The sequence below is a fragment of the Drosophila takahashii genome, chromosome X, assembly GCF_030179915.1.
Source record: "Drosophila takahashii strain IR98-3 E-12201 chromosome X, DtakHiC1v2, whole genome shotgun sequence".
In the NCBI taxonomy this organism is placed as follows: domain Eukaryota; kingdom Metazoa; phylum Arthropoda; class Insecta; order Diptera; family Drosophilidae; genus Drosophila; species Drosophila takahashii.
In genome coordinates this window covers 21,457,231-21,473,506 of record NC_091683.1, presented here as the reverse complement: position 1 = coordinate 21,473,506, position 16,276 = coordinate 21,457,231, and the positions used below count along the sequence as shown (strand labels likewise).

The window sequence follows — 16,276 nt, the reverse complement described above, 5'->3', positions numbered from 1 at the left end:
AATAATAGTTGGAGAATAATACCAGTTTATACATAAAAAAACAAAAAAATTAAATAAATAATTTTTTTTTTTTAATATTTGTATGTTTATCCCTAATGAATCATTAATTAAAAAATATATATATGTATAAAGCTGGGAGGATAACTGGAAAGTTATACCAGTTTTTAAGTAAAAAAACAAAACAATTAAATAAATAATATATTTTTTTCATATTTTTATGTATGTCCCTACTGAATTATTAATTAAAAACTAGATATATGTATAAAGCTAATAGAATAGTTGGAAAATCATACCCATAAAAATATTTTAATTATTTTTATTTTCTTTTAAAATACTAGAAAATATTGTATATCCTGAAAGATTTGTGGGTCACCCTGTTATATCCTTTGATTTGTTATAAAGCTCATTTAATCTCATCAATTTATTATAAATACAATTTTTATTCAAATGAAATATAAAAATAAATTAAAGTTTTGATTAAATCAATCTTGATCCCAAAAAAAATAACAGGATGTGGTAGAGATATACACGCTTTTAATTATCAAAAATATTTATAATTCTATTCATATATTTATAATATTATTTATAATATGAAAAAAAATTTAGTTAATAGTACATTTTGCATTCATAACAAACTTTTATTATAAAGACGTAAAGATACAAATGCTATTAATTGTATTTAAAATATATACACCCCGTTAGTTACTAAATAAAATTACAGCCAATATTGAAAATACTTATTTTAGTGCATCCTAAGGATGTGAAGAAATTCCGAAACATTTTTGGGACATTCAGAAAAATGCTTACATTTTAGCCAGCGTTTGGTCAAACTCGTTTTTGTGCTCATTTTTGAGATACTTCCGCATTCCCACCAGCATGTAGCGCATTTTCGGTGCCGCGAGGACCTCCAGGAGTATGGTCATCAGAGCCTTGAAGCTCTCATCGCTGCCATTTTTGTACTCCAACAGTGCTTTGCCGAAGCGGCGGAACTGATCCTGGTTGATCAAACTGCGGAGCTGTAAGATCGAATATATATAATGAGAAATATAAGGTATTTTCCTATAAATATAACCCACCTCCCGCAAAAAATCGGCCCTTGATTCGGGTGCCTCTTTGGCCTGCGAACTGCTCGGCTCCACCTTGATGTTCTCCACCAGTTTGTAGCGCTTCTTGGCCACCTGGCTGGAGGTTTCCGGCGGCGTTGGTGAACTTCGCTCCCGCTTATGGATCTTCACCAGACCAGAGGAGCCTCCACTTTTACTATCCACGCAGCAATTGAAATCGATACTCTGGAATGGGGAGCATGGGGGAAAACATTCACTAAACAACTAAGTAAACAGAAAGTAAAAGTAGATTCGTGGGAATCCCGTGTTTACCGAGACATTCGAGTCGAGGCGGCTCATAAAGTCCATGGCATTGGGCGCCGCACCACCCAGTTTTCGCCCAGCGGCACTGGCATAATCGGCCGGCGTCCAAGTCTTAATGGAATTCGCCATCTCCACTTTGCTGGAAGGGAAAATAATAAATAATTGATGAAGTAAGGCAACCAAAGTTTATTTTAACTTTGCAGTTATGACAGAAATGCAGTAGAAATACCGAAGACTTTACCAATTGTAATTGGATTTCAGGAAAGTGCACCTTTTTAAATTTTTGGTTTAAAACTATTTAAATTTACATACAATATAAGCAGTCAATTTTGGCTTAATTTAATTAAAAAAAGAACATATGAAACAATGATCAATTTGATATTATGTGGTATCAATTTTGACTTGAGAGAGTCGTCATCTTGCTTCTTACTCTCTTTTTCAAAGTCAGAGAGTCAATTTTACCAGTATAGCATGGCTAAAACGAAATTTACTTTACAATACTGACTCCTAATCATATACCAAAAAAAAAACATATGAAACGATGATCAATTTGATATTATGTGGTATCAATTTAGACTTGAGAGATTCAATTCGGCAAAATTATATTATTTAATACCAATTTTACTAGTATTGCGTGGTTATAACAATATGGATTGGATATGATTTTAAAAAATTGAATTTGAAGTGCATTAGATTGGTTAAATAATTTATGTTAAGTTGAACCTATTAAATCCCATTTTCCTACAAATATTTTACTTACATGGCCGTTTCATTGGCTGCCTTAAATGTGGCATTGGATCCCGGCTCTCGTTTTATTTTGGGAATAGCGGCTAGTGGCTCGTCCTCGGTCTTGCAAACGGTTTCCAACGGCGGCTCCGACTCCCGCTCATCCGGCTGTTTCATCTGGGGATTTTATGATACCAAATTAAGATCATAAGAGAGAGAAAATCCCACAGACTCACATTCGCCTCGGCGTTCTTGAAGAACTGGCGCAGCTCCCGGACGATGGGGCCAAAGGGTGAGCACTGCGGCCGTTCGCCCAAGTGGCCGCGAATCCACTTGGACAGCTGCTGCACCTGGGAGGCATCTTTAAACCGCGAATCGCAAAGCAAAATGGCGCCGTAGTCGTTGCGATGCCGGATCACACGACCGATGGCCTGATTGACCGCCCTCGTGGCATCCAGATTATACCATTCCTGGCCACTCAACAGCTGGTTCTCCCGCGTCCTATTCGCCTCCAGATAGCGACGTTTCAGTATCACCTTGGGGTCCTTGAGCGGCGGAAAGGGCAGGCCCGTGATGATCACCGCCCGACCATTACGATCGGCGAAATCCAGACCTTCGGAGACTTTGCCGCGACACACGGCCATAAAGACGGCACCCTTGGAGTCGCGTATCGCCTGGTAGAACTCCTCCATCGTGCTGGTGAACTGATCCTTGCCACGCGGCTCCAGGAAGATCGGCTTCTTGCTCGAAATGTCCGCCCACAAACCGCTGGCCTGCCACGCGTCCACGCACTTGTTCAACATGGGATACGATGGAAAGAAGACGAGCAGGCCGTCGGGCACTATCCGCGATACATTGAGGATCGTCTGGCCCAGGGAGCTGATGTACTTTGGATTGTCACTGGAAAAGGTTAGATGTGTATTAGATAATATCTAATAGATATGTTATATACGTGATTCTCTGAATTAGAATAACTTTATTTGACTTTTATCGAATTTTATATAATAGCACGTATTTATTTTTTAGCATGACACAGTTTATAGCAAATAGCATTCAGATAATTTGAGAAATAACTCGATCATGCAGTCTATCCATTTAGAAGCTATTTAAGCTGTTACAAAATTAAACTATAGTTTATTTTCAGTTAGGTATTACATTTTAGTTAAATATCAACCTTTTCAAATTGATCAACTTATTTTAAAATAGTCATGAGATAATTTGAGAAATAAATCGATCATGCAGTCAATCCATTTAGAAGCTATTTAAGCTGATTACAAAATTAAACTATAGTTTATTTACAGGTAGTTATTACATTTTAGTTAAATATCAACCTTTTCAGCTTATAAAATTGATCAAACTATTTTAAAATATGCAAAATTCTTCACTATTAAAATAATTATTATTAAAATATTTTTATTAATATATGTAAGTTATAATATTATTAAAATATTTATTTTTAGGTAGTTATTACATTTTAGTTAAATATCAACTTTTTCAACCTATAAAATTGATCAAATTAATTTAAAATATGCAAAATGCTTCACTATTAAATTAATTATTAAAATATCTAGTTATTAATATACATATATTAAAATTTATTCCATTGATTATTTAATTTCGAGCGTGATTAATAGTTAATAATACTATTAATTGTCAATATGAATAAATAAATATAAATATAGTTATACATTTCTTTAAATTAATCTAGTCATTTCCCCAATTGATTAATTTCAAATAGAATAAATGTATATAATGCTTACCGATTGTGGTAGTTGGATATCAGTTGCTGGCGATCGGGTCCCGTGCCGATGATCTTGACGTACACCTGCGACTGGTCGACGATGTGCGGATTCTCGAGATGCTGGGCCACGGGAATGGCCAGCTCGGCGATCAGCGGCTTGAGCGGCGCCAGGGTGCCGCTGGTGAGGATCACGCTGCGCACCTGGGTGTTGAGCAGCTGTTCCATTCCGAAGCCGGGATTGAAGCACCAGAAGTTGACGATCTTGGCCACCTTACCGGAGCCACCGGCCGCCGCAATCGTTCCCTTGCCCAGCCAACCGCCCTGCTGCTTGGCACCCTGCTGCTGCTTTCCATGCGCCTGCTTCGACTCCTCCACCTGGACGTGCACCTTGAAGCTGGCGTACACCTTGCCCATCACGTCCTCCTTGTTGGCGAACACAATGGTCAGCAGGTCGCTGAGCATCGTGAAGGTGCCGCCCTTGCGGATGCTCATCTGCTGGGAGGCCACCAGGAGGTACTGCACCAGCTTGTCCAGCAGGGAGACTATCGTGGCCACATTGCCGTATGTGAACTGGAAAAAAGTTACTATTATTATCCAATGATTACCAAACAGATTTAATTAAATAGTAAATGGGGAAATTTAAAATAATATTTTGTTACCCATGATTTTTAATTTTTCTGCCAGATTTAAGTATTTAAAGTAAATAATCAAAATATGTCTATTAAATATTTTAAATTTATAAAATAATTTTTTCATAATTAATTTAGAATTTATGAAAAAATAAATTTTAAACAAGGGAGAAAGCTATAGTCAAGTAGCTTGACGTTATTCAGCTAAAGGCAGAGCGAGAGAGATGGAGATATGCATGCAACAAAGAGACTGCTTGCACTGCTTGAATTCCATTTTTTGCTCATAACTTTTTAATGAATGATCCGATTTAAAAAATTTCTTCTACATTTCGTGAGGTATTAATGAACACAACAACATTGCATTTACGTTTATAAGAAATTTTTAAAGATGTGGGCACAAGACGTCCTTTATGACGATAGTGGGCGTTAGAGTGGGCGTGGAGCTCGGATGAAACAAACTTTCGCTGCGTAGGAACCCCTTAAATCCATATGGTGAATCGCAACTTTCTAGCGTTTATAGTTTCCGAGATATCAGCGGTATAAAAACCCACATAAACTTACGTTCGCCTTGCCGAGCAACTCGTACATCATGGAGGCAGGAAATGTGGTTCCCTCGACGGCGTTCTCCACCACAACCGCATCGATGGCCTTCTCCAGCTCGAGCAGCATCTCCTTGAGCAGCGTGAGGTCGTCGAGGGTGAAGTCCTTGGGCTCATCGCCGCCCATGTCCTGCGATTCGCCGCTGGCGAAGACCTTCATCACATGCGTGACATCCTCGATGGCCATGGCCACGTCGGAGGACTTGATCTGCACCGAGGCGGACTCCTCGCAGATCTTCTCGATGTTGTGGGCCTCGTCGAGGATCACAATCGTGTTGCCCAGCTCGATTTTGTTGGCCTTGCGCGCCTTCGGATCGAGCAGATAGTTGTAGGGCATAAAGGTGATGTCCGCCTGGGGCACGAGTTCCCGCGAAGCGAAATACGGACAGATCTTGAGGCGCTGGCCCACCTTAACCAGGTCCTCGATGTCCATGACCGTGGGTCCCCGCAGATCCGGATGATCCTTTCGCGACTCCACGCGCATCTGAAACGAACAGGTCTTCGAGTGCACGCGCAGCTTGCACATGTTCGTCTTGTTGGCGTTGCCCTGCTCCTTCATCACCTCCGGATGGATGCACAGCTGGTCGCGGGAGCCCAGCACCACGGAGCGCATATTGGCGTAGGCCGTGCGCTTCAGCTCCCGCATCGCCTGCGTCAACTGGGAGTGGGTGCGCGAGGCGTAGATGACCTTGGGCACGCCCCAGTTGTTGGCACGACCCACGGTCTTGGCCAGCTCCGAGAGATCCCCGCCAGGCACTGCTCCTCCCTCCGCTTTGTCCATCTTGATGATCTGCTGCTGCTGCTCCGACTGGCGGGTGCGAATCCAGGCCAGGGAGGAGCACAGCAGGCTCAGCGTCTTGCCCGTGCCCGTCGGCGACTCCAGGACCCCGTTGGTGCCGTCGCGCAGGCACTGGATCACCTTCTCCATGTACGCCCGCTGCACCGGGTACGGCTCGAATGGGAAGTGCACCGGAATCCCGGCTATCACGCTCTCCGGCATTGTTTATGGCAGTTCTATTTATTTACTTGTTTGCGCGCCAAAGCCAAGTGAACATGTGATTGGTCCGATAACGATAGTGGTGAGGAGCTATCGGTATCGAAGGGGTGCAGTGAGCTCTGGATATGTCCGATTTTGTCAAAAAGAAACGAAGTGTCTTTTAAAACCAGACAAGCTTCAATTTTGAAGCTTTACAAAATATCTTAATTGTTAAAAAAAATCAATGATAATTATCATTAACGCATATTTTGTAATTAGTCCACGGTTTATAAATGAGGCATCCTCAGGAACAGACGGCTGGTGGAGTGGCCTTGAACTTTACTGTATCCTTCTGTCCTTCTGTCATCAAATTATCAAGGGCGCATCCCAAAAAGGTGATGATCAGTGGCAGGTTGTGTGGTAAATATACATTTTTCCTTTATAAACCTATAAGACCGACTCAGACACTCCAAAATAAAAAAAAAAATGGACAAAAAATAGCATATGTTCAACGGAACCATTTTTCAACAATTATTCAAATCAACATTTTGTGGATTGACTGTGCCTGTTTTAACTCTAAATTTTCATAAGCAGGGGTCACATTTCGAGTGACCACTGTAGTTGTGATGCTGTATTTTTTAACTGTAGACCGCGAAAGGTTATTAGCGAGTAAATTTAAGGGATTAAATCGGAATTATGCCAAAGGACGTCTATCCACTTTGTATGTTTTGTATAAATTGTAAAATTAAAGAATTAAATGGAGAAACAAATGAAAAATCCTAGCGAATAACGGATATCCAAAATGTCCTAAAAAAGGTTCATGTCGATACGATTTTATTCATCGTGGACTTTTTTTAAAAGCAACGTCGGCAGAGGGCGCCAAAATACATGCAGAAATGTTAAGATACAACGGCTGCGGAACTTTTGGGTCCGTTTTCTCGTCCGCAGAAACGGACGTAAAAAATTGTTGTATTTAAACTTTTCCGTTGGAAACAACAATCCTTTAGATGTGCAAACGCCGATAGGCCGAGGCCCCGTCATCGATGTTTCCGAAAGGGGCACACCGATGGCTCCACCGATAGTCTCGCCCACCACCAACGAGATTTCTCGCCCGACCCTTCCACGGCCACACTGCGGAACAAATCAAAGCAAGTCGAACTTTGAGAACGGTCGTGTGGTGCTCGGAAAGCAAGGAAGGAATCCGAGGAACGGAACGAGGCGAACAGCGAACAGGCGAATCGAGAAGAAGAAGCAGCAGGAGCGACGACGGCAGCGCAACAACAGTGACGAGGCGCCAGTGTGCGTGTGCATGCGCCTGTGTGTGTGTGTCGTGTAAGCAACAACTCCCCGATATACGAGTACGGCAGCGAGCGAGAGGGGGACGGCCATAGCGTCGGTCGTTCGGTCGGTCCGACCGTTGGTCGCGCCGTCTGTCGGTCGTTCTCGCCCATGCACCTTGGTGGCAGAGCGAAAGAGAGCGCCACATACTGCTCGCGCTCAGTGTGTCGTGTGTGTGTGTGTGTGCATGTGTTCTCGCTCCCGCGCGGTGGTGATAAATTTCTGTTGGCACAAAGTAAAAATATAACAGAATAAAAAATCGTGGCGCGGCATATAGGAGCTAATCGAAAATTATTGCAAGTATTGGGCGGAGAGAGGCGTTCATTTGGTGGCGAGTGTGTTTTTTGTTGTTGTTTTCCCCCCCTCGGAAACCCTCGCCTGAAGATGCTGCCGGTGTAACTGTGTGTGAGTGTTGTTTCTTTTTTTTTTTGTTGTTGAGAGCATATCAAAATCAAAAACTTAAATATTAGGAGATCCTTAAAAGTTGCACTGGCATTTCGAAATTTGAAAGCTTTGGCGGGCAGTCGATAGGCGTGCGGGCTGCAACCCTGGCGATAGCGATTGTTCGGCCGATAACGCGACTGCACTAATCAGCATTATCACATGCAAATTAAGGTCATCCAAATGAAAAATGACCACCAATCAAAGGCTTTGCACCCCGTTTTCGAACGCCCCCCTTTGGCTGAACGGCTGAACCAAAAAAAACGGTGTGTTTGGCCTGTCGCCTGTTCGGAGCGCCGTGCTTTGGCAACCCTGGTGCGGCTGCATAAGTGAATTCCGACGAAGAGCCGTGTCACTTGGTTGGCCAAAACATCGCTGCGTCGAGATTAATTGGCCGCAAAAACTCGATTACCTGAAGTGCTCGACCCTATATCATCGTTTTCTGAGACGTGTGTGTGAGCTTTGCGGATTGCCATCGAGCACAATAGGCCGCCTCTCGCCCCCCGCAGCCGCCCGCACCCCACCCACACGGTCCCGGGGTTGCCAGATCGGCGGTGCATCTAAACTAGTAGTTTTGCTAAAAAATTGTGATTTTCTCTCAAGACAATCTAGTGAAATTATCTAAAAATCTTTTAAATTCCGCAGTATTTTTCACCTGTCGGAGGTGGGAACATCTGGCAACCCTACGTCGCGCCGCGAGTGTGTGCGTGTGTGTGCATATCCATGTGCGCTAGTGTTTGTGTGTGTTTGCGCTCTTATTCAAATAGAAATTGAATGTTTTGCACTCGAATTCGAGTTAATTTACGGCTCCCCGCGGTAATAACGCCTTTTAACCGAGCACTTGGCCTAGTTTTGCAGTGTAAGGATATGGGTTGTTGGAGCGATCGCCGAGTGATCGCTATCGTTATCCCGGCTTTCATCCCATCCCCCTTTCCCTGCCCTCCTCCTACTTCTTTCGGCATCCATCTCCCTCGCTCTCCACCAGAGATGCGTAGGTCGTGCTCCTCTCGCACACACACTCACGATCGTGAGCGCTGGCATTGTGTAATCGATTTACTTTACGGTTACCTTTTACCTTCTTTTTTTTTTGGAGTTGGCGGAGAAGAGTGATCTATGTTGCAAATAGATAAGAAAACTGTAAATATAATCAATGTGAAGATAAAAGTATTGTTTCGAGATCAATCTCTCTTTGAAAAATTTGTTTTTGTTTATTTTGTATTATTTTTTATAATGTTTTTTAACGATTTTGAACAGAATCACGGGGCTCGCCTACCTGGCTCACGCGCTCATCTCTAGGCGACGCCAGCAGAGCGTAGTAGTGGTGGCATCGAGTGAATGACTCCGTAGTGGGGCATCAATAGAAAGAGAAGGAGGCAGGGGCACAGACAAATTAGATGGAAAGAGACGCGACGAGGGGAGAGGAGGAATAATGGCCAGTAGTGAGTGGAGTGGAGTGGATTTGGATTTGTGTCAAAGCGATTTACCGCCCACCAACCCCCCCTCCATAAATATTCACAAAACGCAGCTCTCGAGGACCAACGACTGACCCCCTGGGAATTTAATTCCATTTTGTTGTTTAATTAGCACTTGTTTTATACAACCAGAGTTCGTAGCATTTGTGTGTGATAGCGGTGATTACGCAGTTCCATTATCTACGTGTATTTATATTACCCCCTTCTAATCGATTGCACACAGTGCGTATGCGCAACCTATTGATATCGAACAACCAGTTGCATGCCCGTTCTTTACCATCTCATTTCGTTCCGCTTCCCATTGCAGTTCGTTGTTGTTGTTGTTTATCCAGTCCAAATGTCAGCTGTTTCACGCAACATGTACCATAAAAGCGGAACAGCGAAACGCAGAAAAAGAGCAAATCGATCAAGCCCAGGACAAGAACAACAAAAGCAAGAGAATCAGCAGAAGCAGAAGCAGCAACAACAAGCAGAGGAAGAGAGCTGCTAACAACGTAAACAAAAACTGAGCACACATACACACAAAGGGAGATAGCAACCACAATAAGAAGAAAGAGAGCGAGGGAAAGAGCAGGAGAAAGTGCAACCGAGCTCGGTGAAAAGAGAAAGAGAGAGAGAGAGAGAGAAAGGAAGATCATCGATAACAGATAAAGTAAGTGGATTTCGATTATTGTTTGTTGAGGAGATCGATAAGAGCACTTTTATCGATAAAGCTTTCAAAACTTTGTGAAATTAAAACAAACATTTTTTAAAAATTTATGTTTATTTATATTTTAAAAACAAATCGAGAAAAGGATAGTTATTTAATAACAAATCTGATTTATGATTTTCTAAAAATAGTTTTAGAAGGCAAGCCTAATTTAATTAAAATTCACTGATAAAGAAACCGTAAATGTTGCCTCGGTGGCTTTAGTTATTTATGAGAACTTGTGAACTGTGCGTAGTAATGTAGTAATTTAATTTTGGAACATCCACAATTGACTGACGAAAGCATTTAGCGGCTAAATTAAGTTATATTTTGGCTTTGGTTTCTCTTGGTTATAAACAAGGTTTTCAAACCCGTATTTCTTCATGCCTCATTTGTATATAAAAATTCTATTTTTGTGCTTTAAACTCTACTCAATTTATATTTATGCATCACTCGGTGAGATTTCAAATTGTTTTGTCTTAGAGCTAAAATTGCGTCATGGTTTAATTTGATTTTGTATGAATATTTGTATTATGGAAGTACCAAGGAATTGAAAAGTTTAACCGACGTTTTCTTACTCTATTAAATCAGCTATTAAAAAGGAAAGGTATTTCAATTTAAGAGGGTAAATGGATTAATTACAAAAATATCCCTTGTTACTCTATGATCATTAATTAATCTATAAAAAAAAGTTTTTTCACTTTAAGACGGGTTTATTTCCAAGATATCAGCTGATGTACAATCGGCGTGCAACCCTAATTTAAGAAATCGTAAAGTTTAACCGACGTTTTCTTACTCTGTTTATTATTTCATTTTTGTAAAATAATCTATTAAAAAAAGGAAGTGTTTAATTGATTAATTTCCAAAGTATCAGCTGATTTAAAATCGAGGTGCAACCCTAATTTAAGATATATCACACAAATTTTTAAACCGAAACCTTTTCCTTTTATTTTCAAGGATATCAGAGAGGAACAACCACCGCCATGACCATCATACTCTTCCTGGTGGACACCTCGTCGTCCATGTGCCAGAAGGCGTATGTGAATGGGGTGCAGAAGACGTATCTGGACATTGCCAAGGGCGCCGTGGAGACGTTCCTGAAGTATCGCCAGCGGACGCAGGACTGCCTGGGCGATCGCTACATGCTGCTGACGTTCGAGGAGCCGCCGGCGAATGTGAAGGCCGGCTGGAAGGAGAACCATGCGACGTTCATGAACGAGCTGAAGAACCTGCAGAGCCACGGCCTCACCTCGATGGGTGAATCGCTGCGCAACGCCTTCGATCTGCTCAATCTGAACCGGATGCAGTCGGGCATTGATACGTATGGCCAGGGTAGATGTCCCTTCTACCTGGAACCCTCGGTCATCATTGTGATTACGGACGGCGGACGGTATTCGTACCGGAACGGTGTCCACCAGGAGATCATACTGCCGCTGAGCAATCAAATACCGGGCACAAAGTTCACCAAGGAGCCCTTTCGCTGGGATCAGCGCCTCTTCTCGCTGGTCCTCCGGATGCCGGGCAATAAGATTGACGAACGCGTGGATGGCAAGGTGCCGCACGATGATTCGCCCATCGAGAGGATGTGCGAGGTGACGGGCGGCCGTTCGTATCGCGTTCGCAGTCACTATGTGCTGAATCAGTGCATCGAGAGTCTGGTGCAGAAGGTTCAGCCTGGTGTGGTGCTGCAGTTTGAGCCGCTGCTGCCGAAGGAGGCGGCAACCGCTGGCGGCGCATCGGCGGGAACGAGCGCCATATCCATATTAGCCGCGGGAATATCGGGAATAGCATCGGGAGCCCCGGAGCCGCCGCCCGACATTGTCTTCCAGCCGGTGAAGAAGATGATCTATGTGCAGAAGCACATAACGCAAAAGACCTTCCCCATTGGCTATTGGCCGCTGCCGGAGCCTTATTGGCCAGATTCGAAGGCAATAACGCTGCCGCCGCGCGACGCACATCCCAAGCTGAAGATCCTCACGCCGGCGGTGGATGAACCGCAGTTGGTGCGCAGTTTTCCCGTGGATAAATACGAAATTGAGGGATGTCCGCTGACGCTGCAGATCCTCAACAAGCGCGAGATGAACAAGTGCTGGCAGGTGATTGTCACGAATGGAATGCACGGCTTCGAGTTGCCCTTTGGTTATCTCAAAGCGGCGCCCAATTTCTCGCAGGTGCATCTCTACGTTTTGGCCTACAATTATCCCGCGCTGCTGCCCATTCTGCACGACCTCATCCACAAGTACAACATGAGTCCGCCGAACGATTTGATGTACAAATTCAATGCGTATGTAAGATCCATACCTCCGTATTACTGCCCGTTTTTACGCAAAGCTTTGGTCAACATCAATGTGCCGTATCAGCTGCTGCAATTTCTGCTGCCCGAGAATGTGGACAACTATTTGTCGCCGACGATCGCCAATCAGCTGAAGCACATCAAGAATACGGCCAAGCAGGATCAGGAGAATCTCTGCCTGAAGGTCTACAAGCAGTTGAAGCAGCCAAAGCCACCGTATCGCCAGGTGGAGACGGCTAAACTTTGCACGGGAGCCGCGTTGCGAAGGGATTTGGTGCGGCATCCGCTGCTAAGGGATACATTTGCTAAGCTGCATGCTGAAATTGAGCCCGTGGAGAATTATACGATTGTGGTGCCGCAGCTGACGCATCAATCGTCGGCGAAAACGTATCGCAATCCCTTTGATATACCGCGTCGCGATTTGGTTGAGGAAATAGCGCGGATGCGCGAGACTTTCCTGCGACCCGCCTCGCTGGTGGCCAAGGATTCGGGCCACTGCCTGCCCATCGCCGAGATGGGCAACTATCAGGAGTACCTCAAGAACAAGGACAATCCGCTGCGGGAGATTGAGCCGACAAATGTGCGGCAGCACATGTTTGGCAATCCCTACAAGAAGGACAAGCACATGGTGATGGTGGACGAGGCGGATCTGAGCGATGTGGCGCCGATGAAGTCGCCGAATGGCAATGGACCGGGTGGAGCAGCAGGATCGCCAGCAGCAGGGGGTTCGGGAACCTCATCGCCGGGATCTTCGCCAGGTGGAGGAGGTTCCAGTGGTCCAGGGATGCCCGGAATGGGTGGCGGAATATCTGGATTGATGTTAGGAGCCGGCGGAAGTGGAGGATCCTCTAAAAAACTTGATGGAACGGCGAGGGGGCGAAAGAGGAAGGCGGGTCCGCTGCCGCGTGCCTTTGAATTTCGTCGCATGTCCACGGATTCGCGGTCTTCCTGCTCCAGCGCGGTATCCTCTGTGTCCACAACGGGCAGTGCGCCGGGTTCACCCATTCCGGGAGCCACGTCATCTGTAGTTTTGGGATGCGATTCCTCTGGGGGATTAGAAAGTGGGAGTCCAAATGCCACTTGCTTCGATGAGGACAGCAATAGCAACAGCAGCTTTGTGAGCTCAACTTCAGAGGCTTCTTCAAGTGATTCCGGAATGTCTGGGATGTCCGATCGCTTGGGCATTGGCTTTGATTTCAACGAGGAGGAGACTAGCGACCAGGACACGCCGCTCAATGGCTATGTGCATAATTTTATCAATGGTATAAGCGATGATGCGACAGCGGGGGAAACGGAGGCGGTTCCAGGAGGCACTTTGCCAGTTGCGAGTGCCTCTCCAGTTAGCGAAACGACAGTTGGAACTTTACAAGTTGTTACAGCAGCAATACCAGCAGGAGCAGCCGTAGCAGCAGCAGCATCTGTGATCCCGGCCAGCAATGGCGGGGAAGTTTGCGCCAGTAGTTCCAGTAGCTCCATCAGTTGCAGCTCCAGTTCCTCACCAGGAGTGCTCTATGTGCCGCTCAACGGACTAACCACCCATGCGGCCTACAGCAGCAATCTGGGCAATCTGGACAACAACCTGAGCTCTGGAGCAACGGGATTACTAAGCCTTAGTAAGCCGGGTTCCCTGCCCTTGGCCAATGGCTATGGAAATGCGCACAGTTCATCGGTCATCTCGCCACCATCTCCCTTGTCTTTGGTGCCTCCTGCGCCGATTGCCAGCAGCTCAAGCAGCTCCAGCAGCTCCACTTCCGCCTACTTCAGCCACAATGACATCAATGATGCCTCGGAGATCTCGCGGATACTGCAGACGTGTCACAATGGAACCAGTGGAGGCAGTGGAAGCGTAGCAGGAACAACTAGCAGCAATTTAAATGGCAATGGAAGCGCAGAGAGTGCAGGAGGAGCAGCCTCCTCCGCCGAAGATCACAACTCGCTGCTAAGTTTCGATGCCTTGAAACGAAACGCGGGACTTGTGGCGGGGAATCCTCACTATTACTGGGCCAGCGGACTCAATCATCACAATAATAACAACAGCAGTGCAGCCTCTGTGATGGCCAACAATCACAATCACCGCAGTAGTCCCTGCAAGCTGGAAGTCAAGAGCAGCGGCAGCGGTTCCAGCTGCGGTTCCTCGCCGACGCACAGCAACAACAACGGCGGGATGAGCTCACCGGTGGCGGTATCGTCATCATCATCTTTACTACTGCCCCTCAGCGAGGAGCAACGCGAGGCGGCCAGGCAGCACAACATTGAGCTGCGACTGCAGATCTTCCGGGATATTCGGCGACCTGGACGCGACTACAGCCAGCTGCTGGAGCACATGAATCTGGTGAAGGGCGACCATGAGATGCAGTCGGATTTCGTGGAGATGTGCATCGGGGAATCGTTGCGCTTTCGCAGGCATCGCATGGTTTCCAGCCTGCAGGAGTGGTGGGATCGCAAGCAGGCGGCGGCAACTGGAGGAGGAGGAGGAGGAGTAGCGAGTACTGGAGCGGAGCAGGCCGTCGCCAAGAGTTAACGATGGCTCATGTGGCACCACTGAGCCCGCGGGGTCATCCAATCCATCTGTCTGTGATGTCAACGAAATCGAAATCGAAAACGAAATCGAAGAGCAGCCTCGTCAATTTCCAATATACTGTAAATAAATGCCAGGACAGCCAGGATCAACGCCACGGGGATATAGCCACTATATCGCATACCAAGCAACAACCAGCAAAATCAACAAAATGCAGCAACAATTCTAAAGCAGAGAAAACACCACATTTTTGCGGGACGATTTCTTAGTATTTAAAAAAAAAGAAAAGAGTTTAGGAGTTTTTGTAGCAGCAGGCAAGATACATGTAATTACTAAATATATATAAATACTTAAGCTAGACGTTAGTTAATGATAAAACTTAAAAAAAAACAAAAAGAAAAAAATAGATTTTTGTAGCAGCCGTTTAAGTTGTATTTTTTTTTTTACCTAGTAATACCTAGTAATACTTATACATACATATATAAATATATTTTTCTCTTGTACTTCTAAGAACCTAGGAATTATTTTAATTAGACTTTTATCAAATTAAGTGTATATTGTATGTGTATAAAAAAAAAACGAAGAGAAAGTTTAGGAAAAGCTTGAGCTTATTGAGCCTCACACGTTTTAGCCAATTTTTGTTGGGCCTGTTTCAATAACACACACACTTCGCTTTGATTTTAGCCAAAACGAATAGAGAACGTAAAAAAGAAAAGCACTACACACACACATATATATATAAATATATAGTATATGTATTTATTGCCTAAATCGGGTCAGCGTTTCATTATCTAAAATAACCGTATTATTATGTTTCTTCGGTTTCCTTCAATCCTCATTATTTTTTTTTTTTTGCTCTTATTTATTGTATACTTTATTTAATATCTATACAAATTGTAATGTGAGCATAGCCTAAACACACAATAATTATTTGAAAGGCAGACAAAACGATAAGCAAAAAAAAAAAACGTACCGTTTGTTATACATATATATAAAAACAAGAAAAAAGTAATACATTTTTGCACTATTTTTTTACGTGTATGTTTGTATGCATGACCTGTGAGTAATTGAGTAATAACAACAGCAGAAAATAAAAAAAAGATGAAACGTTTACTAGTAGTTAGGCGGTGGGCAGTGATTTTAGTACTGCTTCAGGATTAAATAATTATGTACAATCTAGAGTGTGCGTATCTAACAAATTTCATAAGACATCAACAACAGAAACATCAAAACAGCAGTAAAACAAACCGAAAACAATACGAAATCAAACGAAAATAAAAAGAGGAGCATTGCATTCAATATCATGTGTTTGGGGGCCGAAATATCTATGGTTTTTGAGATCTCAAAAATATATATGACACATCCATTTTTCAGCATCCCCATCCTTGTCCAACAGCGTCAGCGACCATGCCCCATGTATGAATGATCCCTTCTATGGTCGCAGTCACGCCTCCAAAACCCTCGTTTTTCATTATATTATATTTTTAA

The 16,276-nt window shown here is 44.2% G+C and overlaps 2 protein-coding genes across 4 annotated transcripts; one reads left to right on the top strand and one right to left on the bottom strand.

Annotated features, from left to right (window-relative positions):
- Nucleotides 1–646: 646 nt before the first annotated feature.
- Rtel1 (Regulator of telomere elongation helicase 1) lies at nucleotides 647–6,127 on the bottom strand. Its single transcript, XM_017153866.3, has 7 exons — nucleotides 5,025–6,127; nucleotides 3,854–4,404; nucleotides 2,330–2,993; nucleotides 2,128–2,270; nucleotides 1,377–1,506; nucleotides 1,077–1,289; nucleotides 647–1,016 (listed from the first exon to the last, which is right to left on the bottom strand). Exons 1-7 carry the CDS (start codon nucleotides 6,060–6,062, stop codon nucleotides 804–806), a joined length of 2,952 nt encoding a protein of 983 aa, XP_017009355.2. The 5' UTR covers nucleotides 6,063–6,127; the 3' UTR covers nucleotides 647–803.
- A 1,036-nt stretch (nucleotides 6,128–7,163) lies between these two features.
- IntS6 (integrator complex subunit 6) lies at nucleotides 7,164–16,087 on the top strand. 3 transcript variants are annotated; one of them, XM_044396178.2, is made up of 3 exons: nucleotides 7,164–7,370; nucleotides 9,597–9,941; nucleotides 10,935–16,087. In XM_044396178.2, exon 3 carries the CDS (start codon nucleotides 10,961–10,963, stop codon nucleotides 14,789–14,791), a length of 3,831 nt encoding a protein of 1,276 aa, XP_044252113.1. In that variant the 5' UTR covers nucleotides 7,164–7,370; nucleotides 9,597–9,941; nucleotides 10,935–10,960; the 3' UTR covers nucleotides 14,792–16,087. The 3 variants fall into 3 exon arrangements, with proteins under 3 accessions (XP_044252113.1, XP_070074456.1, XP_070074457.1); XM_070218355.1 differs by lacking the exon at nucleotides 7,164–7,370 and adding an exon at nucleotides 7,577–7,781; XM_070218356.1 differs by lacking the exon at nucleotides 7,164–7,370 and adding an exon at nucleotides 8,535–8,676.
- Nucleotides 16,088–16,276: the final 189 nt, after the last annotated feature.

Excerpts from the sequence above, each read along its gene's own strand:
- Rtel1 (XM_017153866.3), bottom strand. The coding sequence starts at position 6,062 with ATGCCGGAGAGCGTGATAGCCGGGATTCCGGTGCACTTCCCATTCGAG. Across the intron at positions 4,405-5,024 it reads AGTTGCTCGGCAAGGCGAAC|TTCACATACGGCAATGTGGC; the intron begins GTAAGTTTATGT and ends ACTTTTTTCCAG. Across the intron at positions 1,507-2,127 it reads GCAGCCAATGAAACGGCCAT|CAAAGTGGAGATGGCGAATT; the intron begins GTAAGTAAAATA and ends TTTCCCTTCCAG.
- IntS6 (XM_044396178.2), top strand. The coding sequence starts at position 10,961 with ATGACCATCATACTCTTCCTGGTGGACACCTCGTCGTCCATGTGCCAG.